The sequence below is a fragment of the Colobus angolensis genome, unplaced genomic scaffold (genome assembly GCF_000951035.1).
Source record: "Colobus angolensis palliatus isolate OR3802 unplaced genomic scaffold, Cang.pa_1.0 Scaffold12, whole genome shotgun sequence".
Taxonomy (NCBI): domain Eukaryota; kingdom Metazoa; phylum Chordata; class Mammalia; order Primates; family Cercopithecidae; genus Colobus; species Colobus angolensis.
Genome location: NW_012113141.1, coordinates 3,141,038 through 3,167,020, shown reverse-complemented (window position 1 = coordinate 3,167,020; position 25,983 = coordinate 3,141,038). Strand labels below are relative to the sequence as shown.

Here is a 25,983-nt window from a genome sequence, read left to right as displayed (position 1 = left end):
GCTTTTGTGCTCTCTTTGTGCTGTAGAGAGTTCAGCTTTGCACACGTACAACCTGCCCCCTCTCCATTGATCCCACTCTCTTTATAGACTCACTCGGTGTAAACACAGACAAACTTCAACTTTAGTGCATCATAATTTTTTAGAACCTTCAAATGGATTGAAAGGCACTTGAGAAACCCAGCAGATGTGCCTCATCATTAATTGTTGGCTCTTTTGAGAAGGTTTCCCATGGGGTGTCTGACTACCGATTCTGGTCTGCAGCTTTAAAGGTTTTAGCTGGATGGCTGGTGAGTGTTGGTAGCTTGTGCATTAGAAGCCCCTCATCTGGCTTTGTTCTGCCCAGTTTTGACATCAGTGGCCCTGAGGAGACGCTAACTCTGGTGTCCTGCATCCTGACTAAGTGAGGATTCAGACAGCTTGAACTACCGGCCCACAGAGATGGCCACGAAACGAAGAAGGCAAATCCATGGCTCACAAATGCTACACTGGCTTCCAAAGCCATCCTGGAACTAAGAGCTGAGGCCTTCCCTGAAAATCCCTCTCCTAGTGGTTTCTTCACTTCCACACATCAATTGCTCTGCATCTTCAAAGGAAAAGGATTCAAAGGCAAGGGATTTAGCCAGAATTACTTGCAGCTGTGGTTATAAAGCAACTCCAACAGTGGGCAGAATTTCACCGGTCAAATGAACAGATTTTGGTAGCATCAGTGTAGACATTTGGTTCTCATCTTAGTTTATTTGCCTTCTTTGTTTCCAACTTGCAAACCTCAAGGACAAAAACCAGAACAATGCAAGCGATAAACAAAAACATACCAACGGGCAGGGGGCATCTAATCCAGGCGCTCCTTGGTCTCCCTTATCCCCTTTGGGCCCTCTAGAGCCTTTCTTCCCCCTCTCCCCCTGTAAATAATGGTTTAGTCCAGGAAAAAAAAAACAACATCAAAACTTTAGGATCATTCATGTGTTAAGGTTAGAGACAGAAAAAGATAAATAAAGTTAAAAAGGTAAAAAGAGGCTCTAAATTAGGATATTCTCCCCCATAGGATTTGGAGTGAATACTCACCTCCTCCCCACCCCACAGGAACCTGAGAATTTGGCTAAGGTGGGTGGGAGGGGAAGGGAGGACAGGCAGAGGGCTCAGAGCTGCAGGTGGAGGGAACCACAGACTGAAGATTTTTGTGGCCAGTTTTGCTAATACTAAGCCCAGGGTGGGTCTGTGCTGAACACAGTGGCTAGGGACCAACTTCCTTCTCTCTGAGGGTCTATATTTGAAAGGCTTTGGGGTGACAACTTTTTCCCCCCAATTATTGTTTATCCCTTTGACAACATATTAGGAGGCAAGGTGATTTTGCTTGGAGCCATGGGATGTGTGTCAACATAGCGTGTATGAGTGTATGCACATCTGTACTTGGGCATGTGTGTGTATATATATGTATGAGTATATAGGTATGTGCTTGTGTATATGTGTGTGTGTGTGTGCACGTTTGAGTGTGTGGGTATGTGCTTGTGCACGTGTGTGTATATGTATGTGTGAGTATATATGTATGTGCTTGTGTATATGTGTGTGTGTGCACGTTTGAGTGTGTCTGGGTATGTGCTTGTGCACGTGTATATGTATGTATGTATGAGTATACAGGTATGTGCTTGTGTATATGTGTGTGTGCACGTTTGAGTGTGTCTGGGTATGTGCTTGTGCACGTGTATATGTATGTATGTATGAGTATACAGGTATGTGCTTGTGTACATGTGTGTGTGCGCACGTTTGTGTCTGGGTATGTGCTTGTGCACGTATGTGTATATGTATGTATGAGTATATGGGTATGTGCTTGTGTATATGTGTGTGTGTGTGTGTACGTTTGAGTGTGTGTATGTGCTTGTGCACGTGTGTGTATATGTATGTATGAGTATACAGGTATGTGCTTGTGTATATGTTTGTGGGCACGTTTGAGTGTGTGGGTATGTGCTTGTGCACGTGTGTGTATGTATGTATGTATGAGTATACAGGTATGTGCTTGTGTATATGTGTGTGTGCACGTTTGAGTGTGTCTGGGTATGTGCTTGTGCACGTGTGTGTATATGTATGTATGAGTGTATGGGTATGTGCTTGTGTATATGTGTATGTGTGCACGTTTGAGTGTGTCTGGATATGTGCTTGGGCACATGAACACATGTGTGTGCCTGTACGCATGTGTGTCCATGTGCACATATGTATGTGTGTGTCCAGAGCTCACGGATGGCCCCTGGGTCTCAGCTGGGTTCTCCCGTTCTATGTGTGTCTCTGCTTCATCCTGGTCTGAAGTCAGACAGTTATTTGTATATGAATATGTTGGTTTAAGGAATTAATTTGTTTCTGAAAAGCTACAGTAAACATCATTTTTCTAAACTGAATCCTGTATTGTATGTGTCAGAGTCTATTTAAAGAAGGGTTGTAGGGAATTCTTTTTAAAAGGGAAGCATCACCTCTGTAATGAATTTGCATTTGCATTTTTATATGTGTGTTTCCTAAAAAGGGGGCCCAGTATGCCCCTAGGGAGTCTTCCCGGGAGCTCCCCTCCTGTATGGAAGGGGGATTATCTAATGCTTGGGGACTTCAACAGTGTTGCTCCAGGGTGACATTGAAGGCTGGGCAGCATATTAGAAAAAAGGCTTGAAGTCAGAGTTGGTTCTGACAGTTAGCTGTGTGACTTTGTGAAGCTACTTCTTTGAGCCTTAGTTTCTTTACCTGTAAAATGGGTGCAATAATACCTGCCTCAAAAATTTGTTGTGAGGCTGGGCATTGTGGCTCATGTCTGTAATCCTAGCACTTTGGGAGGCCAAGGCAGGAGGATCACTTGAGGCCAGGAGTTTGAGGCCAGCCTGGACAACAAAGCAAGACTTCATTTTTGCAAAGAATAAAAAAATTAGTCTGGTGTGGTGGCATGTCCCTGTAGGCCTAGCTACTCAGGAGTCTGAGGCAGGAAGATCACTTGAGCCAAGGACAGGAGTTTGAGGCAGCAGTAAACCATGATTGCACTACTACACTCCAGCCTGGGCAACAGAGCAAGACTCTGTCTGAAAAAAAATGTTGTGAGGTCTTTGTGCACATTGAATGCTTTATAATGGCATATAGTATGTGCAAAGTAAATGACAGCTGCTTCATAATGTAATAATGGTTATGATTTCTTTTTAGCCAGTATAGGAGCCAAAGGTTGGGGTCAGAGGTTGTCATGTGCAGTGCTCCTGCAGTGGAAGGCTGCAGGGTAGATGTTCATTAGAGGAAGGCAGAGGATAAGAATATTTTTGGCTGGGCAAGGTGGCTCATGTCTGTAATCCCAGCACTTTGGGAGGCCGAGGCAGGCAGATCACCAGAGGTCAGGAGTTCAAGACTAGCCTGGCCAACATGGCGAAACCCTGTCTCTACTGAAAATACAAAAATTAGCTGGGTATTGTGGCACATGCCTGTAATCCCAGCTACTTGGGAGGCTGAGGCAGGAGAATTGCTTGAACCCGGGAGGCAGAGGTTGCAGTGAGCCGAGATTGCACCACTGCACTCCAGCCTGGGTGACAGAGCGAGACTCTGTCTCAAGCAAACAAACAAAATAATATTTTTGATGTTTCTCCAGATCTTCAGAAATTATTCAAATTTCTCTATTTTGGAGGTTGTCTGCAATTGCCAGTGCATTATTCTAAATGAATTTTCTGAAAATGCAAATCCTTACTTAGAAAATGACATGTGTTTAAATATGTATGCACATATTGGGTATATTCCCATCGGGCTGAAGTTTTGTCTGCCAGCAAGAACATCATGGCACAAATCATCCCCAAATGGTAGACCAGCAAAACCACTAGCTATGTGGGTGTGGAAGCCCCCTGGTAAACTCTCTCAGGAGTGTGGCCCCTCATTCTCTGGGTCATGAGCAATTTCCTAATGAAGAAGGCTGGCAAATCTGCCAGAGTGGGGGATCCCAGGTCCAGGATACCCCGGGGGTAACAGAGGGTTGGCGTGTTCCAGACTTTCACAGCAGGTAACGGACACTACGGGACATTGTGTTCTAAGAATCTGCCCAATTGCCCCAAATCCGGTGTCCTTTGAGGCTATTAGAGTAGTAATGTCGCCTGCATTCTCCCTGCCTCCCACCCCCAGACAGTGACACAAAAGAGACCCATTGCAAAGAGGGAACCCTAGCTGGTAAGGAATAAAGGGGCAAATAAAGTCAAGGGGCAAAGGCTTCTTAAAAACATAAGTAAATGTCTAACAGTGGACTTTGGAGAAGATAAACTGAAAGCTGGTGAGGGGGAGGGGAAAGGATGAAGGACGTGGGATTATTATAATGGAATGAACATATCTGGGGGGTGAAGGAGTAAAGGAAGAGGCCAAAAGAGATAGTGGAGGAGGAAGAGGTGAGGAGACAAGACGGACTTAGGAAGTGAGACATACACACGCACATGCACACACACACACACACACGCACACACACACATGCACACACACACAAATATGCATGCACCCCTCACCCCCCAAAGTTAGGCATCTCAGAGAGCAGAAGCAGCCTCACTGCATGCACACAGACCTTTTCAGCTGGCTGGTTTGCAGGCAGCTCCACAGTAACACCCAATTTTCCTGAATGATTTTATTGCCAGATTCATGCCACCCTTTATCCTTTGACTGACTTCTTAGCCTAAAGGTGGCTCCTGGGCCAAATTCACAGAGCTACTTAGGGGAAAAGGGAAGCACCCTTAGTGACAAGGTCAGGATATTCTTTCCACTGGCGTGTGTGTCCTTAGAAAGCTCCTGGTCTGGGGCTCTGGGCCTTTGCCCATCATGACAAGGACTTTCCTTCCATGAACAGGAAAGAGGTTCTGAGACCATCCTTTGGTGGGTCATGGAGAAGCATACTTTTAAGGTTGTATCTTGGTTCACTGTAAGATAAAACAAATCTCAGGGCCAGGCGCGGTGGTTCATGTCTGTAATTCCAGCACTTTGGGAGGCCGAGGCAGGTGGATCACTTGAGGTCAGGAGTTCGAAACCAGCCTGGCCAACATGGTGAAACCCCGTCTCTACTAAAATACACACACACACACAAATTAGCCAGGTGTGGTGGTGCACACCTGTAGTCCCAGCTACTCAGGAGGCTAAGGCAAGGGAATCGCTCGAACCTGGAGGGTGGAGGTTGCAGTGAGCCGAGATCGCGCCACTGCACTCCAGCCTGGTGAAAGAGCAAGACTCCATCTCAAAGAAAAAGAAAAAAAGGTCAGAATGGGGAGGCAAGATTGAGAGGGGGCTCTTTCAGGACATTCGGGCATCCTGAGAGTCAAATCCCTGGAATGAAGAGAACAAGCTGCCCTGGAGTTGGAAACCTGCTCTTTGGGAATAAGTTAACTGGCTCTTCATGGTGTGTGTGAAAGCAAGGTGCGTGCCACCTCATTGTTTTCTGAACTTGACTTTTACTAAGTGACACATTCCTAATTTGTAAAGGGGATGGAGGAAAGTGTGTCAAACATCAGGAAGGGGAGGAGGAATAGACATACTTTCCCACTGATTCCTGGGGCCTCCATGGATGACTCGATAACCTCAGCTGCTGCGGCATCAGAGCCGCCAGCCCCCTCCCTCCCTCTGTGTGTGACAAGGGTACTTGTCCTGCCTCCACCTGTAGAGTAACATGGTCACCGTCCCTCGAAAGGCCGATTTTGCACCCTTCAGACGGCTCAGTGTCTCCAGCCAACTGAAAAAGTCTGAAGAAGGAGGTTTAGAAAATACTAATTGAATTTAATAAAGAAAACTAGAACATGTCAGAAAGACATTTGAAAGGAAGTTAGGACGCCAATGAAGAGGTGGAATGATCAAAGATTTTAGAAGCCTAAATCCTTTGATGTCACACTGAGGAAAGTCCTTCCCAGTGTGCCTTAGAGAATCTGGAAGCAGGTCTGTTTATTCTGGTGGTTTCCAGACCTGGTCTTGCCATGGGCAGGGGTGGCGTTGCTGCTCCCTCTTGTTTATAGAAGATGAGGGACAAACTGAGTTGTTTTTGAGCAGCTGCCAGTGAAGAGCACTTAGGAAAATGGGAGTGCTCAGGAAATAGATCTTGAATTGAAGAGAATGGAATTCACTCTCGTCAGATAGGAGTATAGGCATTTGCGCACTTTCTGTGCATGAACATGGCGTCAGTGTGCAAAGATCAGCCAAAAGACCTGGGTTCTGGAGACTGTGTGCTCTGCCTCCAACTCTCCATGGGAACCCAGAACACATAATCATCGTCTGGGCCTTGTTTCTCCATCTGTTCCTTCTCCTCTAAGAGCCTGGGATTTCAGGACTCGCTAGAGCTAGACATACTTGGCTTCTAGGGGGTGTGCCCCCCACTCCAGGAGCCCCACGATGTGGCAGCAGATGAGACCCTCCAGAGGGGAACCCAAAGGCCAGCACTTGGTCAAATGTGGTGAAATTCTCCCTGCTGGGCCCAAATGCTGAAGGTCGTGGCAGGTGCCACAGCCCGTTAGGTGGCTGTGGGTGCCGTGGGCATTCGGTAAGTGTGTCCTAGCGACGATGGCAGAAACCAAAGGGACAGCAAGAGTCTGAGAAGGCACATGTCCTTTCAGAGCCCTGCCGACTCTTTCCAAGAGAAATAGTGGCTGTAATATCTTTTAAAAGGGTTGGCTGCTTCCAATAGCTGTCTGCTTGTTCTTGGAGCTGGAATTTATTTTCTCTCTCACCAGTGGCCCGGAATGCCTGGCAAAACCATGTTTCAGAAGGCAAGGACAAGGTAGTAATGGATCTAAACTGATCATATAGGGGCCCACGATCAGGGCAACCTAGAAAGAGCTGGACACACGGCTCTTGTTGCTGGATAGCAATGCTAAGCTGGTGGCTGCCATGGGATTCAGTCTCTCCTTGCTGTGTGGAAAAATACATGCTTCCATGTGAGGATCAGGCCCTGGGCTCCATACATGCCACGGGTTAAGGCCCTGCTTGTAAAGCCTTTCAATTTAGCATGACTTATCAGGAAAAACTGTTTGCTATGTTGGTCAGGAATCACCAATTGATCATTCCACCCCAGCATGAAGACATTAGTAACCAGAGTGCGAGTGCAGGGGCTCAGACTCACCCGGTTTCCCTTGTCCCCGGGTGGTCCATGTAAACCCTGCAAGAGATCAGAGGAACAAAGGCATGTTAATGAGGACACACAGGCCAGCTGTACAGTGCTTTCTTCCGGGCTCATCAAACTCTCGATGCCTCACTCACCGGAGACAGGTTTAATTATTCCCATTACACAGAAAGGGGACAGAGAAGCAAATTGCTCAGAAAACTTGATCTAGAGGCAAATAATGAGTCCTGGGCAAAGCCAAGAACACACTTCAGGCCAGGCACGGTGGCTCACGCCTATAATCCCAGCACTTTGGGAGGCTGAGGCAGGCGGATCATGAGGTCAAGAGATTGAAACCATTCTGACCAACAAGGTGAAAGCCTGTCTCTACAAAAAATACAAAAAAAATTAGCTGGGCGTGGCAGTGGGCACCTGTAGTCTAAGCTAGTCTGGAGGCTGAGGCAGGAGAATCGCTTGAACCTGGGAGGCGGAGGTTGCAGTGAATGGAGATCATGCCACTGCACTCCAGCCTGGCGACAGAGTGAGACACCATCTCAAAAAAAAAGAGAGAACACAGTTCTGGTTTTCTCACCTCTCCAGCCCAGGTCCTGGACTGTGTCTGGGTTCTTCTGAGGTCACTACCTCAGGTGAGGGGTCAGTTCTGAGGATGCGCTTGCGGGGCGCCAGGAATGCTCTTGGCAGGGGGGAGTTCCCAAGGCTTTCCTGCCAGGCTCTTGCTAGACCTTCTTTTCAAGGTGCAAAATGCTCTTCGTTCAATAGCTAGGAGAATTTAGCACGAGGCAAGCCTGGCCCAGATGTGCATAGCTGGCCAACACACACAGCCTGCAGTGGATGGGAAACTAAGGTATGGGCTCTTGAAGGCAGACACCCAACTTCTGTAACAAAGTGGTAGGAAAGCGTGCTGCGATGGAAAGCCAGGTGTCCCCTGCAAGGCCCAGCTCCCCTGGGAAGCTGCTCCGCTCATGAAGCCTCTCCTATCACAGGGACCTGGAATTGATTCTGCCCCTCCTGAGGGCAGGGGCCGTGGCACACTCATTACTGAGGCCAGGCTGCACTTAACACAGTGGGAGGGGCTTACATCCCATTACAGGGTCCACGTGGCAGAGGCCTTGGTCCTCTCACAGCACAGTGCCCAGCAGGGCATGCTAGCCCATCACCAGTTGCCTCTTGGCAGCTTCCTCTGTCGTGGAAATGAGAGTTCTCCCTTGGCCCTGGATGTGTGCTGCTCCAGGCCCTGGGTGTTTTTTTTTTCGGTTTGTGTGTTTGCTTTTTTGAGATGGAGTCTTGGTCGTTCACCCAGGCTGGAGTGCAGTGGTGCGATCTTGGCTTACTGCAACCTCCAGCTCCTGGGTTCAAGTGATTCTCCTGCCTCAGCCTTCCGAGTAGCTGGGATTACAGGCGTGCACCACCACACCTGGCTAATTTTTGTATTTTTAGTAGAGACGGGGTTTCACCGTGTTGGCTAGGATAATCTCTATCTCCTGACCTTGTGATCTGCCTGCCTCAGCCTCCCAAAGAGCTGGGATTACAGGCATGAGCCACCGCGACCAACCGCCCCTGGCTGTTTCTAATGGAGGTTGGGGCGGGGGGAGGAGAGGAACCTCTGATCCCAAGAGACTCACAGGAAGCCCAGCTGCTCCCGTTGGTCCTGTCATCCCAGGGTCTCCTTTGCTGCCCTGAAATGGGAGAAAGAAATGCATGAATCCTCCCAGACGTGGTAACAATCTTTCTTGCCATTTTCTACTTTGGTATGAAACACAAGAAACCTCTCCAGTCCCCTCAAGAGCCCTCTGGGAAGCAAGGGCTGTGGGAAAGGTGGGGCGCTGCTGATGCAAACACTGCCTTGGGGAGGGGGCTCAGAAGCCCCCCTCACTCTCCCTCCAGCACAGCCTATCCCCCAAGGCCCCCCCAGACTGACCAGTGGAGTCCTGGGCCTGGCTGGCCTGAGGCAGAAGCAGGGGAGAAGAAGGCAGAGCAGGAAGGCAGGGGAAGAGAAAGGGAAGAGAAAGAGAGCTTTGCTGCTTCTCCGGAGCCTCAAGGGTCACCCCTCAGAGCAGCCTCCTGATTTCCCCAAGCTGGTGGTCACGGAGAAGCTTGCGCCCTCTGTAGAAGCTCCTGCCCTCCCCACCTGAGACACAGCCAGCAAGATGGGCAGATGGGGAGTGCAGGGAACTGCCCATGCAGGCAGAGAACTCGACGGATGTCCATGCAGGGACCTCTGAGCCCTGAGTGTGTAGAACCCAGGGGCTGGCTGGGAAGAGCTGATACAGAAAGACACACAACTCCCCTGCCTCCGCTCAGCCGATGCCTTCCACCCTCACCCTCGGGCATGCCTATTTCAGCAGGACAGGAACTGCAAGTCCTGTGACATGGCCAATGTCCCTCGACAGTGACCGTGGGAGCCTGGCCTGTGGCTCTGGCCTTCTGACTTCTTGCTGTCCTCCAGGAATGATCTAAACACCACCTGGCCCTCTGTTCCATGCTGTTTCCCTAAATCACTACAAAGTTGAGGCATGTCCAGTGACAATGGCACCCAGGGCCTTGCCAGACTGAACCTGAGATGGACACAAGGTGGCTAGAAGTCAAAGTGGAGGAAGTTCTCCAATTCCTTTTTTTTCTTTTCCTCTTTTTTCTTTTTCTTCTTTTTTTAAAAAAATAGAGATAGGACCTTGCTCTGTCTCCTAGGCTGGAGTGCAGTAATACAATAATGGTTCACTGCAGCCTCCAGTTCCTGGGCTCAACTGATCCTCCTGCCTCAGCCTCCCAAGTAGCTAGGACTAGAGGTGCACACCATCATGCCTGGCTAATTAAAAAAAAAAAAATTATACAGTCGGGGTCTCACTATGTTGTCCAGGCTGCTTTCAGACTCTTGAGCTCAAGTGATCCTCCCACCCTGGCCTCCCAGAGTGTTGGGATCACTGGTGTGAGCCAATGTGCCCGGCCTCTCCACCTCCTTTATCCCTCCAAGTTTAGTCGACTTATAACTACACAACCAGGCCCCCTGTCCCAGGCTACTGTGAGGATGACAGAAGAAGAGATGCAAGAAGGAAGGCATGAGGGCTGAGACCCCTGGTGTTGGGTCCCAGACCTGCCCCTCCCTCCTGGCCGCCTGGGCCCCTATGGTTCACTAACACTCACCCTCTCGCCCTTTGGTCCTGCTGGGCCTGGAACTCCAATTGGTCCTGGAGTACCCTGGGGAGGGGAAAGAAAGCAGAGGTGAGGGTCCCCACATGCTGGGGAGCCCTGGGTGCCCCACCCGATGCCTGGAGATGAGCAAGGTCCAAAGGCCCAGTTTTCAGGGTTGGCGAGGCCAGGCTCGTTCACAGCAGTCATTCGACTGGGCCGTGATCCTCTTTGGGTTCAGGGGCTGTTGGGGAGAGAGCACCTCCCCATGCCTCAGAGCCAGATTCGTGGACTGAAACCTTTTGCTTCACAACCAAGCTTGCCAAGGCTGAAAACGGTGGGAGAATGGTTGCTTAGTTTTGCTTCCAGAAGCACTTGGGAGGGAGTGGACCCATCCCGGGGCAGGGGCCGGGGGCTGGCACCCTCTTTGCTGTTGCAGCTCCACATGCAGCGAGAGGGTCTTCATGCCACAGAGACGGATGCGGACGCACACACAGGGGCAGACGATAGAGGGTGGTTCAGCCAACACCCACCCCACCCGCCCACCGCAGACCCACAGCCCTGGCCTCAGCCTCTGGCCGGGGCCTTCTTGCCCCACTTGCAGGCCTGCGGAACTGGCTGGATTGGGGGTGAATTAGGATGCCTCAATGTCTGCACCGACACTGGCCTGGCAGGGAGGTGTGTCATGAGCTCTGCCAGCTGGGGGCTGGGGACACTGGAGCCATTGGAGCACATGGCTTAGACATGGAGCATCAGGGCTTGCTCTGGCCTCATCCAACATCTTCTCAGGTTCCCAATTCACAGTCTGGCCAGACCAAGTCTCTAGTTCAGCATCTCCTATTGTTGGCCTCAGATGAGGACAGGAGGAGTGGGTTGGGCTGTGGGCAGTTTCTGGTGCTCTGAATGCATCTGCGAATGATGGGGCATGACTTACTTCACAGGAGACAAAGAGGGGAGTAAGATGACCTCAGGGCCCCCTTTCCAACCACAAGGGAGGAAGGAAGGCTGTAGGTATCCATAATAGCACAGCAGAAAGTAAAAGGAGGCCGGGCGCGGTGGCTCATGCCTGTAATCCCAGCACTTTGGGAGGCTGAGATGGGCGGATCACCTGAGGTCAGGAGTTCAAGACCAGTCTGGCCAACATGGCGAAACCCCGACTCTACTAAAAATACAAAAATTAGCCAGGCATGGTGGTGGGCGCCTGTAATCCCAGCTACTTGGGAGGCTGAGGCAGGAGAATTGCTTGAACCCTGGAGGTGGAGGTTGCAGTGAGCTGAGACTGCACCACTCTGCTCCAGCCTGGGTAACAGAGCGAGACTCTCTCTCAAAAACAATAAGGAGTCAGCTCAGGCCAGCGGTTCAGTGCAGCATCACGGAGTCACCTGGCTGGCCTTGCCTCAGAGGCCTACAAATTCCTGGGTATTGGAGAAGCTCCTTAGCCTTGCCGAGTGTCAGTTTCCCTGTCTGTACCACGTGTGTCTGCCTCCTCGACCGTGCCAGGTTTCCATGCATGAATGCATAGCAAGCATTTGGTGCTGAGCCTGACGTGTAGGAAGTGCCCAGTAAATGTTAATATTGGCAGGGAAGGCTTATTTTTCCCCCACATTTTCCCTTAAAGTTAGGATACTGATTTTACGAGGAAAATAAAGCCTCAGTTCCAAAGGGATGGAGTGTGTGAATTTGTACTTCCTCCCTCGGTCTAACGTAAATGGGAGAAGCCATTGAGAGGAAAGTCTTGGTTTCTCTGATTGCAACCACAGATCATCCCCGAGCCCTGCCCCACACCTGAGACAGGTGTGCTAGGTGGGGGAAGGATGGAGACGGAGGGACTGTGGCGAAGGAGCAAAGCCATAATAATGCCTGGAAGCCGGGGCATGCTCTCTGCATGTAAGCGTTCAGGGTGTGAACTCCATCAGTGCAGGGAGGTGGGGGGCTCTGAAGAAGTCTGTCATCTTAGGCAAGCCATGCTACCTCCTATTTATGAGGGCACAGAATAGGCATGCAGTAGGACGGGGCTCTCACAGGGGTCACTCTTGACCCCCCTACCTCTAAAAGCTCTGGGCTTCTCTTGGTGCCAGTTGCAAGTGCCCCCGGCCCCCTGGGAAGACCCGCGAGCCTGTGCTTCAGCGCATCCCCTACGCTCTATACACGAACCCTCGCAAGGTCTCGCCTCCCCTGAGGGTGGCTCTAGCCAGCTAACTACAACTCCATGCAGGGCATGGGCAGACATGGCCTTGAAAGCCCTCTGTAGGACAGGGCAAGATCTCCCTGGCTGGAAGCGGCTGGGTACAGAGAGCTCTCGTGATGGTGCCCGAGCAGAGACTCGAGACTTGAGGGCGAGTGAGCTCAACACCCTGCGAAGGTTGACCTCAGAGGGCACTCAGGGGAGGGACCCGAAGGTGGACAGGAGGGATGTTTCCTCTGATCCTTCAGTTGTTAGTCATAAGCAGAAGGGCCAGGTGCTTTCTAGTCAAGAGTAAATGATGCCTGTTTTCTGGAATCAGAAAGAATGGAGGAAGAAAGGACCCAAGTGTGCCTCACTTGCTCTGTAATGAACCACCTTGTTGGGGTGCAGGGCGACTGTGGTGTCATAGGCAGTGCAAGAGTGGTCAGAATGTGCATAAGACACAGAGCTGGGCCTGGCTTCTGTGCTCCTACAGGCTACTTCTGTCCTCAGCCTTCAAAGCTGTCCTACCCCACAAATACCAGACTGGTGGCTGCACAAAACTAGGAAGCCCTTGTGGGAAGACAGGAGATGGACAGAGCTCACAGCATGAAGACAACACAGCGTGATGGGCACACGCAGACACTGGTGTGTGCGGTGGGGAGAGGCCGTGGCTCAAACCTCCAGGGCTGGGCACCCAGGCTGGACTCAGCATCCTTTGGAATCAGGAGTGGTGCTGCTGGAGTGGCCTTCCACCCCACACCTGGCAGGTTTGAGGTCCCTGGGTGTATTCTGTGGACTACGGCATTCAGATGAAGTCCAGCCATATTTGGTCAAGAGGCCGGAAAAGGCCCTTCAGAGCATCGATGGCACCTTTCTGGTGTCGGAGGTGGGACAAGGTACGATTCACTGGGAAAATGAGGCCACAGTGGGACAGACAAAAGGGATCACAGGCCAGGTGTGGAGTGGGGTGGGGTGAGGGGTGATGGAGAAGTGACACTCACCGGTGGCCCAGGCCTGCCGTCCAAACCTGAAGCTCCCTGGACGAAGGGCACAGTTTGACCAAAAGAAGGGGAAGAGAGGATTGGGAGGGAGAAAAAGGGAACAATGGGGAGGGAAGAGGTGAGTAAAGCAGTGACTCTGGACAGACATAAATGCTGGTAATCAAACACAACTGGAGAAATAAGCTTGGGAGGACAGGGGATGGTATTCACATGGAAACCAACGAAAACATGGAGACACTGAATGCAGTGGCCGGCTGCTGAGCAGGCTGGGCAGAGGTCGGCGCAGATGGCCATCTGCTCCTCCCGCTCCCGCCTCTCCTTTCTCCCTTTCTTCCCTCTCAGGACCCCCTCTCCCTTCAGTGTTATGGGGAAAGGGATACAGAAAGGAATGCTTGGAGAGATGTCTTGGAATCAGAGCTGTGCACCCTTCCCAGGACAGGTTTCACTGGGGAGGGGCCCCAGGTGAGGATGGCTCTCCCATCCTCTTTGCATTCCTGTTTGGATCAGGCCATGCTGTGGTGCCCCTGAGGGTCTCAACCTTGGGTGACAGCACCCAGTTGTGAAATCTGGGTAGGAGTTGGTCTGCTTATCCTTCAGCCTGGGGAAATGAGTTAGTTGGCTCTTAGATGATATTACAAATGACACTTGACATTTCGCTGGCACTTTACAATCTGAGATGCTCAACCCGAACTTGATCCATTCATATGCTCCCAGACAAGGGCTCTTGTGTAGGCAAAGGCTTTGGAGGCAGAGGACTGGGACAGAGGTCTAAGGCCATGTATTTCCCGGAGCAAATGGGCAGCAGGTGGGAAGCTGGGAGACCAACCTGCTATCAGCACCCTTGCTCGCTCTTGTCCGGTGAAACACATGGTTGGTGGTGGTGGCAGGGGGCGGGGGGTGCTCCTGTTCCAACCCTGGGTTATGAAGCTGCCTCTGAAACCTACCCAGGAAAACCCAGGGACCCTTTTCTAATGATTCCAATGTGACAAGTCAGGGAGAAGGCAGCGGCAATACTCTGGCCCAGTAAGGACTGAGTGCTTGAAAACTGCTTCCAACTGAGCCTCAGCCTCAGAATTTCAAATGAAAAGGAAGTTCCTAGAAGAGGGAGGCAACCAGCTGCTTCCTCATGGAAAAGGTGTTGGGTAGAAGGACTCTGCAGGGACTCTTCTCACATTTAGGACCACACGATTCTGGGACCGACCTTGGCTCACTGGGCTAGAGAGTTGTGGTTCTCAGCCCTGGCAGCACATTAGAATCTCTTGGGGGCAATGTTAAGTAAAACATGCCTGGGTCCCACCCCATCCCAGCCTGATCCAATTCAAAATCTCCAAGAGCGAAGCCCGGGGTGATGGTAAGTTTGAAAAGCTCTCAGGGGATTCCAGTGTGCAGCCAGCATTGAGAACTGCTTCTGCAGGGCAAATGGGGGAACAGTCCAGGATATGCCTGGAGAAGCAGGCTGCTACTACGTGGAATAAAACATTCAGGTGAAACCTGGAAACAGAATGGTAGCTAAATATCCATGTACTTTTAAAAAAATGCAGCATTAAAACTCAGTTGTCTTGTAGGTCTGGAGCAGAAGGCACAAATTGGAGGCTTTCAGGGCATATGTGGGCCACTGACATATTTTGTATGATCTGCAGTGTTGCAAATAATTGTGATCTAATGTTAGAAAATGGAAAGATTTCACATAAAACACCAGATGTTTAGCTTCCTTTGAAAAATAGGAAGATCCAGAAATACCAGCTCCGCCTTCCTCCAAGGCAACAGTCAGCTGAGCTGAGAAGGGACGGTTCCCCTTAAGAAGGGATAAACGGTCTCTAGTGTACCACAATCCCCTCCATTCCCTAGTGTTTCCCTCAGGTTTGTGTCAGTTGTCTTGTGTGAATATGCTTGTTCTGTTGTTTACTTAAACTAAAAAAAAAAATACTTCTCTGTACCCATGCCTCTATCAAAAGTGAGAAAATTAATGATAGAGTAGGTACTTTGTCTTTCATCCGGCACTTTCCTTGTTTATATTAATATTACTTACTTGGTCTCTGTGCCTTTTGCATTTCAACCCCTGACTGAATTCTCCAGTGTTCATCAAGGGCGTCGGGGCCATGAATGTGGATAAGGAGAGGTGTGGTTGAGTGGGGCAGGAAGGCTCTTCAATGGTAAAGAGCACTTAATCATTCCAGACACAGCGTTAAGACATGGGAAAATGCCTGCTAAAGTCATCAGTTTTCTGTAGTCTGTCAAGCAAATTGGCTTCTTAAATATTCCTACCTCAAATGCATTCATGAGGGTATAATTATACCTCTTGCATTTGCTGTTTGGTTGCTGTGACTGTATTAACCAGGCCTTCAAGCTCTGCCAAGTGGGGGTAACTGGGCTTTCCATTGTTTCTCTGCTCTTTATGGCTACCTGGGGTGGGAACTGGCCATGAGCCCAGGACAGAGGAAGCCCGAGTGGTTGGAAGGAGTTGCTTTGCAAGGCCATGGCCTCAGAGCAGCCTCTGGCTTGGCCACCAACTTTGTATGTGACCCCCAGTGACCCACTTTCTTCTCTGGGACCATCAGTGAAATGATGAGATGGATCGCTAACATCCCTTCCAGCTCTTGGAAGAATGCCAGAAGAATGCCAGCCTCAGGGGAGGGTTAGGGGGCATGGAGCCCCAGCTCCAGGGAGGGTGGTGGGATGTGCTCACCTGTACACAGGTGAGGCAGTAAAGAGGCCATCAGCCCTAACCAGCCCAGCCCCATATCATGACATGTGAACACCTTCCGAGCAGCTCCCCACCTCTGACCTGGGGCCTCTGGCTCTGGGCAGGCTGATATCAGAGATCTCCAGGAACCCAGGAGATGAATGGCCTTGGCCTGCTGGGACCACAAAGTCTGACTTTGTCTGTGCCTTTTTGCCATGACCAGTGCTTAAGAGGGGAGAGCAGGAGTTCTCTTGGGGTCCCTCTGGGAAAATGGACTGTAATGGAGACTATCTCCTTGTTCCACTACTTCCAAACCCTCCAAGCTTGGTTCCCATAAAGGCAGCGGGCTTTGATTGCTTCTGAACCAGGCTCAAGCAGGGCCTGAAGCTGCCCTACCAGCTCAGTGCCCCTTGGGGTGGGGGAGCCTGTCTTCTTCAGCATCGCCTTTCCCCAGCACCTAGGTGGGGCCTGGGCCCAGAAGAGGAAGAGAATCAGAGCCTGTGGTCTTGCCCAGGTAGGAAAGCCAAACCATGTGGAGCTCTGCATGCTCAGACTCTAGAAACTTAGCTTTCCAGTGGCTGTCTCCCGGTTCCAGCCCACACCCCTGGCCCATCAAACCCACCCGTCTGGCTGGGTCCAAGGTACTTACGGGTAGTCCCAGGGGACCACGGTCTCCTTTTTCTCCCTGGATGCCTTTTTCTCCTTTTGCTCCATCTAGTCCTGCTTCCCCCTGGAGGAAAGGGAGAGGGGATGAGATCACACAAGGACATGTCCCAGACAATTCATTCTTGCATTCTGGGGTCCTGGAGACTGGGGTGGCATTTGTAGAGGAGGGAGGAGTCAGGGGTGGCGGGCTGAGGATACCAAGAATCCCTGAATTCTTAGCCTACTCCCGCCTCAGTGAGTAACCCATGTATCCTGTGGGAGCTTTGAGAGCCCCACAGAGAAAAGGACTAGGTGGTGTGGGGATAAACCCACAGGTCAGGCCTTGGCACAGGTGCCCAACTGCATGGCAGGAAAGCGGGAACCTTACAGAGATTTGCTCAGTTGCCTGAGATGCTACCCCCAGAGCCCTGAGGCCCACAGCCTAGTCGGGAGAACAAACTGCCCCAAAGTCTCTTGAATACTGGGGCACGAGGAAAGGGCCATTGTCACACCAACAGCCTCCAGCTCCCTCATCCATTTGAAATGCTTGAGGGGAGGCCAGGAGAGCCCAGTGCAGAGTCTCCCCAAGCTTGACTCGGGGAGGGGTCCCACCCTATGTTGCTGTCTCTCTCCCACCTCTACTCAGCATGAGTGAAGGGGCTGGGGCAGGTTTGATAAGAAAAGGATTTTAACCATTGGCTAAGAATCTAACCTGTCACTTTGTGGGGTGATGGATGGGAAGCTTCTGAAGCCAAAGCATGCCAGGTGTCAATGATGGATGCTAAAGGGAACCTAGGACTTCCCCCTGCCCTGACTGGACCCCCTTGGCTGGAGTGTTACATAATGCCTTCTAGGAAAAAGGGTCAGCTGGTCTCAGATGCATTTTCCCTCTTTTCTACTAGCACTGACATAGCACCTGTCATGTGACTTCTCCTTACCTTTGGTCCAGGAACACCTTGGAGCCCCTGCATTTGGAATGAAACAAGGTGCATTAGAACTGCATCTCTAGTTAACACAACTGCCTTGTCCACAAATGGAACACAGAAGAGCAAGGGTTTTGGGTGCAGAGTGTGGTTTGGGGTCCCTGCCCATGAGAGGTAGAAGGAAATGCTAAGTGGAAGTCATGCTTGGGGCTTCCTAGGGAATAGTCTGAGCCAGTCTTTTCCAGCCAGGGCTCACAGAAAATCTCTCTGTGGTCCTCATGGTTGACCCAGATTCTCATGAAAGAAAGATGCAGAAGTAACACAGCAAACATTAAATTAATACGTGCAAAGTGCTTGGAACAGTGTCTGGCATCCAGTAAGTTTCAATAAACGTTGGCTACTATCATTATTCCTACTGCTACTTCTACCATCCACAACAGAGGACACCAGTGCCTTGGGGACCACGAACCACACAGAGGCATGGACCAGCATCTTGGGGACCCTCTAGGGGCAATGCACAGGGGTCCAGTGGTTATATTTCTGTAGCCAAGGAAAGTCAATCCAGTGGGGCTGGGTCTCTTTCCTTCCTTCTTTCTTTCCTTCCTTCCTTCCTTCCTTCCTTCCTTCCTTCCTTCCTTCCTTCCTTCCTTCCTTCCTTCCTTCCTTCCTTCCTTCCTTCCTCCTTCCTCTCTTTCTTTTTTTTTAGACAGGGTCTCACTCTGGTTGCCCAGGTTGGAGCGCACTGGTGCGAACTTGGCTCACTGCAGCCTCGACCTCCGGGGCCCAGGTGATTCTCCCACCTTAGCCTCCTGAGTAGCTGGGATTACAGATGCATGCCACCACGCCCTGCTAATGTTTTGTATTTTTAGTAGAGACAGCATTTCACTATATTGCCCAGGCTTGTCTCAAATTTCTGGACTCAAGTAATCCACCTGCCTCAGCCTCCCAGAGTGCCAGATTGGTATCACGGGCGTGAGCCACTGTGCCAGACCGATGGGTCACTTTCAAATGAGGATTGAGAGAAACAGATGTTTGATGGCAAAGGGTGAGGTCAATGTTGGGCAGAGCTTATAGACAAGGGACCCTGGGGCTGCCCTACCAGTCAGCTATTTCCAGGAAACTAAGCAATGTGGTGCCCCCAGGATGGTGCTGTTTAACATAGGAGGGAAAAGGTGGGGGGGAGTTTGTAGACTAGGAAATCCCTCCCTGGGAGGAAGAGGTGATAGTGAATAAGGACCAGGTTGAGCCCAGTGACTGCCATGGAGAAGGGACATTAGTGGACTGGCCACTGACAAGCCCTCTAAACTTACCGGAGGTCCGGGAGGCCCCTCTGGCCCCGGCGGCCCAGGAACCTAAAAGCCAAAGGGGAGCCCTGTTACACTTGAAGTGGCCCTCCCTCCTGACAGGGCCTAGGGCCCAGCTGGAGGCTGCAAGGCCAGAGGAGGACATGGTTGCCCACTGGAGGTCGGCTAGTGACTACCCAGCACAATATCCCCCGAAAAAGGCTCAGAACAGGTCAAAAACTCACAGCAACCCAGTGGCCTGCTCAATGTTGAAAAAAAATTTGCAGGTAATGTCCTTAAAGATCTATTCTTCTTGATTTTTCTTGGAAGAGAAAAAGAAAGAAAAACACCAGAAGATCTAGCAGCACTAGGTTCTTGTTCAAGCATGGCAACAATTGCCTGGAGTGGAGTAAGAGTTTTCCCCTCTAGGTGGGGCATGACATCTTCAGTTTACTCCAGTCCCCGCCACTCCCTATTGTCTTTGACCCAGAGCTCTTGCAGTCATTTTTTGCATGCCTGGCCCTTGTAGACATTTGAGTTTGAGACCCTTAGCTTAGAGGAGCAGAGATTGGTTATCTGGAATGTGGGGAGACTGAGCTGTTCCTGAAGATTGCTCCTCAAGTCCCCAAGGTTTGTTACAGACAGGATGGGACTGCTGGTCTCTGTTTCCCTCGAGAGTAGATGCAGATTGTGGTAGAGGAGATTCTGACTGGACAGTGAAGATGGAGGAGCTCAGGGCTATCTCCTCTATGGAGGGTGGTGCCCATTGCAGCTTCTGTCTCTGATGAACACAGATATCCTTTTGTCCACAGGCAGCCATTGCTGGGTCTTTCTGAACTGCTCACCCTGCCTCGGCTTCGGGACTCTCCTCAGGTGCCTTGTCTTCCCATGGGTAGAATTCCCTGGAGCATGGCCAGGAGAGTGACTCCTGTGCCAGGCCACGACAGAGGGCACCCCTACACTGGGGAGAAAGGAGGTCCCTATTGTTTCCTGGACCTGTGGACTTTGTTGCTCCATCACAGTCTCCTTGCAGGGAACACAATCTTTGGAAACTCTGCCTTCTTAAAAAAAGTTTCTCATTTTTTATAAAAGTTTACCATTTCAATTCTTATTATAAATAAGTGGTTTATGCATCCTAATCATGGTATTGATTATACAAATCTCTACATGTATTAACATTCACAGAACTGGACATATTCCTGAAGTAAATTTTGCCTGTGTGGTAATTTTAAAAATAATAAAAAGGTTTCAAAAATTTAAACACTTTCTTGATATATCAGAGGTGCTTGAATATATGTATATTTATATTGATATATAATATGCATATAATTGTATATACATATATGTATGTGCTTATGATTTCATATATATATAAAATTTGGTTTTCTACTCTTTTTCACTTAATGTGAAACTGATTTTTCCATTTTTTATATGTTCCCCACCAGCTTCCTGGTAATAGTGCTGTGCTATTCATTGGGCGTAGTGAAAATGAGTTGTTACATACCCAGGGCTTAGTGCAGTGCTTGGCACGAGGGAAGCACTCAGACGTGGTGACTATTATTACTATTAGTATTATTATCATAAGTTACTTAATCCTTTCCTTCTTGATAGAAATTTAGGCTGTTTCCAATGTTTATTTTAAATACTTCCGGGAGGGACAACGGGGGTATAATTTTTTCCTGAATTAGGAAAAAATGTTTGAATTAGGATCATTTCTTTAGGAGGCTCTCCATTTCGAAACAAGTACCATACACATTGTACAATCAGATCTGTTTCACTACATTCAGACGGGGCTTGGCAAGGTGAACCCACCCTGATGGGGACTGAGAAAGCTTGGTGGTCTCTCCCATGGGTCTGAGGTGCTGTTTGGGTTGCCCAGACCCTGTCACCAAACATCCTGTCTCTCACACATCCTTGATCTCTGTTGCTTTCCTGGTTCTTGCCCCTGAGTCTACAAATATGCCTGATTTTCTGCTGTCTTTTGAAAACCTTGCCTCCATCCTGACTACTTCTCACTCAGTTGTTCTGTCTTCTCCTCCTTTCACCACCTCACTTCTCAAAAAAATAATGCCTCTATCTGGAAAGCCTACCTCTGAAACTTTGTGGCAAAATCCTGCAAAGCCATCAAGACTCTGCCCAAATAGCACGTCTTTCGGGATGCTTGCCTGAATCCCTAAGTTGCTCCCATGCTAGTGCCCATGATGGGGTACTGTGAACGGCGAAGGGACGGTTCTGTTTATTTTCTTTCTTTCTTTTTGTTTTGTTTTGTTTTGTTTTGTTTTGAGGCAGAGTCTCACTCTGTTGCCCAGGCTGGAGTGCAGTGGTGCAATCCTGGCTCACTGCAACCTCTGCCTCCTGGGTTCAAGTGATTCTCCTGCCTCAGCCTCCCAAATAGCTGGGATTACAAGCGCCTGCCACCACTCCTGGCTAATTTTGTATTTTTAGTAGAGACAGGGTTTCACCATGTTGGCCAGGCTGGTCTCGAACTCCTGACCTCAAGTGATTCGCCCGTCTCGGCCTCCCAAATTGCTGGGATTACAGGCATGAGCCACTGTGCCTGGCAAGTTCTGTTTACTTTCGTATCTCCAGACTCTAGCACCAGGACGGAAGCATGGGAGGTGCTCTGTGAAGGTTGCTGAGAGATGTGGTTTGAGAAGACTGGAGCAGTCCAGAGGCTCAGTGCCTGACCCACGGTGGTGCTCAGTAAACGTAAACGTCAGGCACTTGCAAGCTTCATTCTAAAGCATAGAAACACTGTGCATTCTGCAGAGACTGTCGTTTGATGGGTCTCTATCAGATTATCTCTCATGTACCTCTGCTCCTGGATCGCCCTTCTCCCCGGCTTCTCCTTTCTCTCCCTGTGGGCACAGAACACCACTGCATGAATGCCAGCCCTTGGGAAAGCCTAGGACAGACGCACCCTCACATCCGTGACAAACTAGACTGGGATGCGACTGGTCTAGGGGTCAGCAAGGAACACTGTGGAGGATGTGGAGGTGTCAGCCTGCAGGACAGAAGACTGGGCAGGGACTGTCATCACTGTCTTGAAGAATCTGAGGCTCTAGTACAGGGGAGGAGAGGCTGATACTCTATGGACTCTGCAGCGGACAGGCCTTAGGGTGACCTGTGACTTTTTTCTTAGCCATGGAGTAAGGCACACGGCAAAGGTGAAGGAACCTCACTTCTCTGATTATGTTGCAGATTATAACATACATGTCATACAGATGGTGACATATAACATATGTTAAGATTATGTTACAAATATGTTACATGAACACACAAACACACATGCACACAGCTCTGTCTTGCTAGCACTAGACACTAAGGAGACCCCACTGCTGGCCTTGGCCTTGAAGATACCAGTGGCTATAATGTGAACTGTCTACTGTGCAGGGGGTGGGGAGGGCGAGGGCGCAGGTGGCAGGAACTGCAGGTGGCCTCTAGGAGCTGAGTTCTGTTCCAGCAAGGAACTGAATTCTGCCAATACCAGTGAGCTTGGAAGGGGATCCCTAGCTCCAGATGAGAATGCAGTTGGCTGACACATTAATTGCAGCTGCATGAGGCCACGGGCAGGGGACCCAACTAGGATGTGCCTGAACTCCTGACCCACAGAAACTATGTGCCAATACATGTGTATTGTCTTAGGCCGCTACCTTTGCAGTGATCCGTTATGCAGCAATAGATAATAAATATGGCTCCAGAGGCTCTGAGGGGCCACCTGGGGGAGGCTGACAAGGGAGCTTCCACACCATATCCAGGAGTGCTCCCTCCATCCTGGGGCTGCCCCATGGCACAGCGGACAGGTCTGGAGGCAGTGAGCTGCCTGCCTGTGCCAGCTGAGTGAGGAGTCCTGCACTGGATCAGACTTGGGACTGGTTGACCTCTAGGAAGTGGATTCCTAGAGGAGAATTCTGAGACCAAGATTCTAGCACCTTCGAACTAGGTTGGTGCTTCTAGAGGCCATCATACTGTGAGCCGAGGAAGTTGCAACTCCTGTTTACACTCAAATGCAGTAGCTGCTTGTTAAGAGGACCCCCTCCGCCTGCTCCCAGGCTGGGTAGGCAGGCTTGGGGTTAGGGCAGCCTCATCACAGAGCCAGGCGCCCGCTAGGCTGGTGGCCCCAGGGAGGACCCTCGTCTGTGGCTGCCTGTAGACAACCTCGACACCCAGCCCTCTGGCCTCACTGTAAACCTCAGAAGCCCGGCTGGATTAGTCAATCCTGCCACTCCGGGTCTGCTCTGGCCACCAGGTTCTCCTTCTCTCCCCAGCTGGGCTGTCTAGACCCTACAAAATGACAATGATTTCTGTTAGTGGAGCTCAAGGTGGTCTTGCTGAGTGTGACCAACTGTGGCATGCACAGGATGTGGCTCCCTTGCTTCAAGGGTAGGTGCCTAGGATGGCACCCATTTCACAGATGGAAACCCCTGAGACCCAGAGAAGGCTCCCAAGTCAAGTTGGCAGCCTAGTGGACTGGGCGAAGGCCCTGTTTCTGTACATGCAGCCTCTCCTGGGTATAGGGCTTCTGTACACTTTCCAAAGAGGCAACTCTAAACCATGACTTCATCTGCTTCCCAGAAATCCAGTGAGGTATCCAGGGAAGACATTATTATTGCCATTTTAGAGATGAGGAGATGGAGGCTCTGCAAGGCTCAGTGGCTTTCCCAAGGATATAGCTGACAGAGCAGGACTCAGGTCTCCTGAGTCAGGAAACTGGCCTTCATAAAGTGAATGACTTGAGGGGAAGCTGAGTGAATCCCCCACCCCTAAGTCCTGGCCCCAGGTTTCTAGCCCAGGCAGCAGCTGGCACCATGCCAAGTGCAAAGAAACTCGCATCATGCTTGGGAGTGGTGTATGCACGGAAGGGCAACCAGCCCTGCCACTCACCGCCGAGCCTGCTTGTCCTGTCTCCCCTTTCTCTCCCTTTTCTCCTGGGCTCCCTGGGTGCCCGTTTTCTCCTTTCATTCCTGGAGGTCCATCCTTTCCTGGGGGGCCTTGGGGACCAGGAGGGCCCATGTCTCCTGGTTTACCACGAGGTCCCTTTAGAAAATACCAACAACACTTCTTAGACACATTAATGGAGAAAAGAGACGAGAGGGAGAGAGAACAGAAAAGTCCAAAGGCCTTGGCTCGTTGGTGCTTGACTGGGGCAGGCAGAGGGAGCCCAGCCTGGGTCTGCCTGGTTCCTCCTGGAGCTTGCAGGGTGGGTCCCTCTCCCTGCCCCTCCCCATCTCCCCTTGTCCACTGGGCTCACACCAGGGCCAGTTCTAGCGCCATCCTGCCCCGCCTCCTGCCCCCAGGGCCAAGACTGTCTTCAGAGGTTTGATTGGAGGATGTCTGTTCATACCTTCTCCCCATCATGTCCTGGAGGGCCTGGCAGTCCAATCTCCCCCTGTAGCCAGAACAACTAAAGGTGACTCTCAGGGCAGAGACCATAGCAGCCATCAGTTACACATTGCTTAGTGCACCTGGCATCCCTCTCCGCACTTTCTCGTAAAGTTTGCTGATTTAATTCTCACTGTGTTGCTGGGAGGTATGCACTTGCAACCTCTCTTCTATAGACAAGACTCCAAAGCACAGAGTTGTGTGCCTGAGGCCCACAGCCAGTGAACTGGGGAGCCAGGATCCCAGTCTGGATACTCTGGCTCCATGTCCATGTTTTAGCCACAACCTCCCACTGCTGCCTCTGAGAGCCCTAGGTGCCCTTAGCTCCCTTGCAGAAGGGTTCTTGCCTTCCTGTCTCCCCTGAATGCAGAACCCCTGCCCTGGCTGCTCCACAGGGTGCTCCTTTCATCTTCACACAAACCAAGCCCCTTCTTTGGGTCAGGTAGGGAGTTAAGGGAGGTGGCAAAAAGATGTAGGTCCTACCCAGAGGAAAGGGCAGGGAATTCTGCCTGACAGATCAGGGGAGGCATCAAAGAGGAGGTGATCTTTGAATTGGGCTTGAAAGATGAGAAGGGCTTTGAAAGAAAGGGAAGAGGGAAAGAGATTTGCAGGGGAGAGGACGTCATGAGTGGGAGACAGAGGGGCAGACCTTCTGAGAAAAACACAGGTCGGTGGAGTGTAAAAGGAAAGCAAGGGCAGGGAGTGAGGTGGGAGGATTGCGGAGGGCCTCGAATGCCGAGATCCCTGATGGGGTCCTCATTCCTGCTGTGCGTCTGGGTGGGGCAAGGGCAGGGGTGTGTCTAGACCCAGGCCCCACCGCATCAGAAAGCTCTGTGAATTACAGGAGCCCAAGCAGAGGGCAAGGGGAGGACAGAAGAGCGACAGCGGCTGGGAGGTGGGTGGGTGGGGCCTTTGGTGCCTTGGAGCAGCAGGAGGGTATGGCAGTGGTGCTGGGAAGATGAGAGGGTCACAGGAGGCGGGGAAGCCCTGGGGTCGCTGCCCTTGCAAAGTCTTCACCCCCTTTGTCAAGACAAGATTTACCTTCTGGCCTGGAATCCCTGGAGCTCCAGGTGGGCCAATTTGCCCAGGAAGACCAGGAGGCCCCTAGGAAAGAAAGGAAAGACACATGGAAGAACTGTCCCACTGAGGGGGTAGCCTGTCTCCCGAGGGCTGTATGTGGAGGCTGGCTTGTAGAGATAAGTTGTTTTCAAACCTTTCTCCAGTGATAGAAGCACATTTTTTTACAAAGAAAATAACATGGGGAACCCAAAATGCAAAACATATAAGCACCAAGTGTGACTGGGTTGAAGTGGAGGTGGGGTTTGGAGAGCCACATCCAATACCCTCTCCTCCTTCTCTCTAGGGCACCTCTGGCAACCCTTTGGGTTCCAAGAAGCTAAGTCTGACCTTCCCCAGTAATGACTTAAAAACGTCTCCAGGAAACAACCCAAATGCCCATCAACAGGGGAATGCATGGTATGTCCATACAATGAAATACTGCTCAGCAGAGAAAAAGAACCAAGTGCTGATGGTGAGGGTGCATCTCAAACACATTCTGCTGAGCAAAATCAGCCAGACACAGATGCTGTGTGATTCCATTTACATGAAACTCTAGAAGAGGCAAAAGACACATCTAATCTACAGTGACAGAAGTGACAGCAGAGCAGTGGCGGCCTGGGGCTGGGAGTGACTCCCAAG

The 25,983-nt window shown here is 50.7% G+C and overlaps 1 protein-coding gene across 6 annotated transcripts in view; it reads right to left on the bottom strand.

Moving 5' to 3' along the window:
* COL13A1 (collagen, type XIII, alpha 1) overlaps positions 1-25,983 on the bottom strand; it is a 159,166-nt gene that overhangs the window by 5,445 nt on the left and 127,738 nt on the right. For 2 of the 6 annotated variants that reach the window (XM_011927237.1, XM_011927239.1), the window contains 12 exons: positions 25,327-25,389; positions 24,248-24,292; positions 23,788-23,940; positions 21,717-21,761; positions 18,931-18,972; positions 17,636-17,662; positions 16,702-16,782; positions 13,370-13,405; positions 10,217-10,270; positions 8,701-8,754; positions 7,079-7,114; positions 813-899 (listed from right to left, as the gene is read on the bottom strand). In XM_011927237.1, the coding sequence (XP_011782627.1) occupies positions 813-899; positions 7,079-7,114; positions 8,701-8,754; positions 10,217-10,270; positions 13,370-13,405; positions 16,702-16,782; positions 17,636-17,662; positions 18,931-18,972; positions 21,717-21,761; positions 23,788-23,940; positions 24,248-24,292; positions 25,327-25,389 (723 nt within the window). The remainder of the gene's footprint in view (positions 1-812; positions 900-7,078; positions 7,115-8,700; positions 8,755-10,216; positions 10,271-13,369; positions 13,406-16,701; positions 16,783-17,635; positions 17,663-18,930; positions 18,973-21,716; positions 21,762-23,787; positions 23,941-24,247; positions 24,293-25,326; positions 25,390-25,983) is intronic. The other 4 variants (XM_011927243.1, XM_011927258.1, XM_011927250.1 and 1 more) reach the window with 4 other exon arrangements.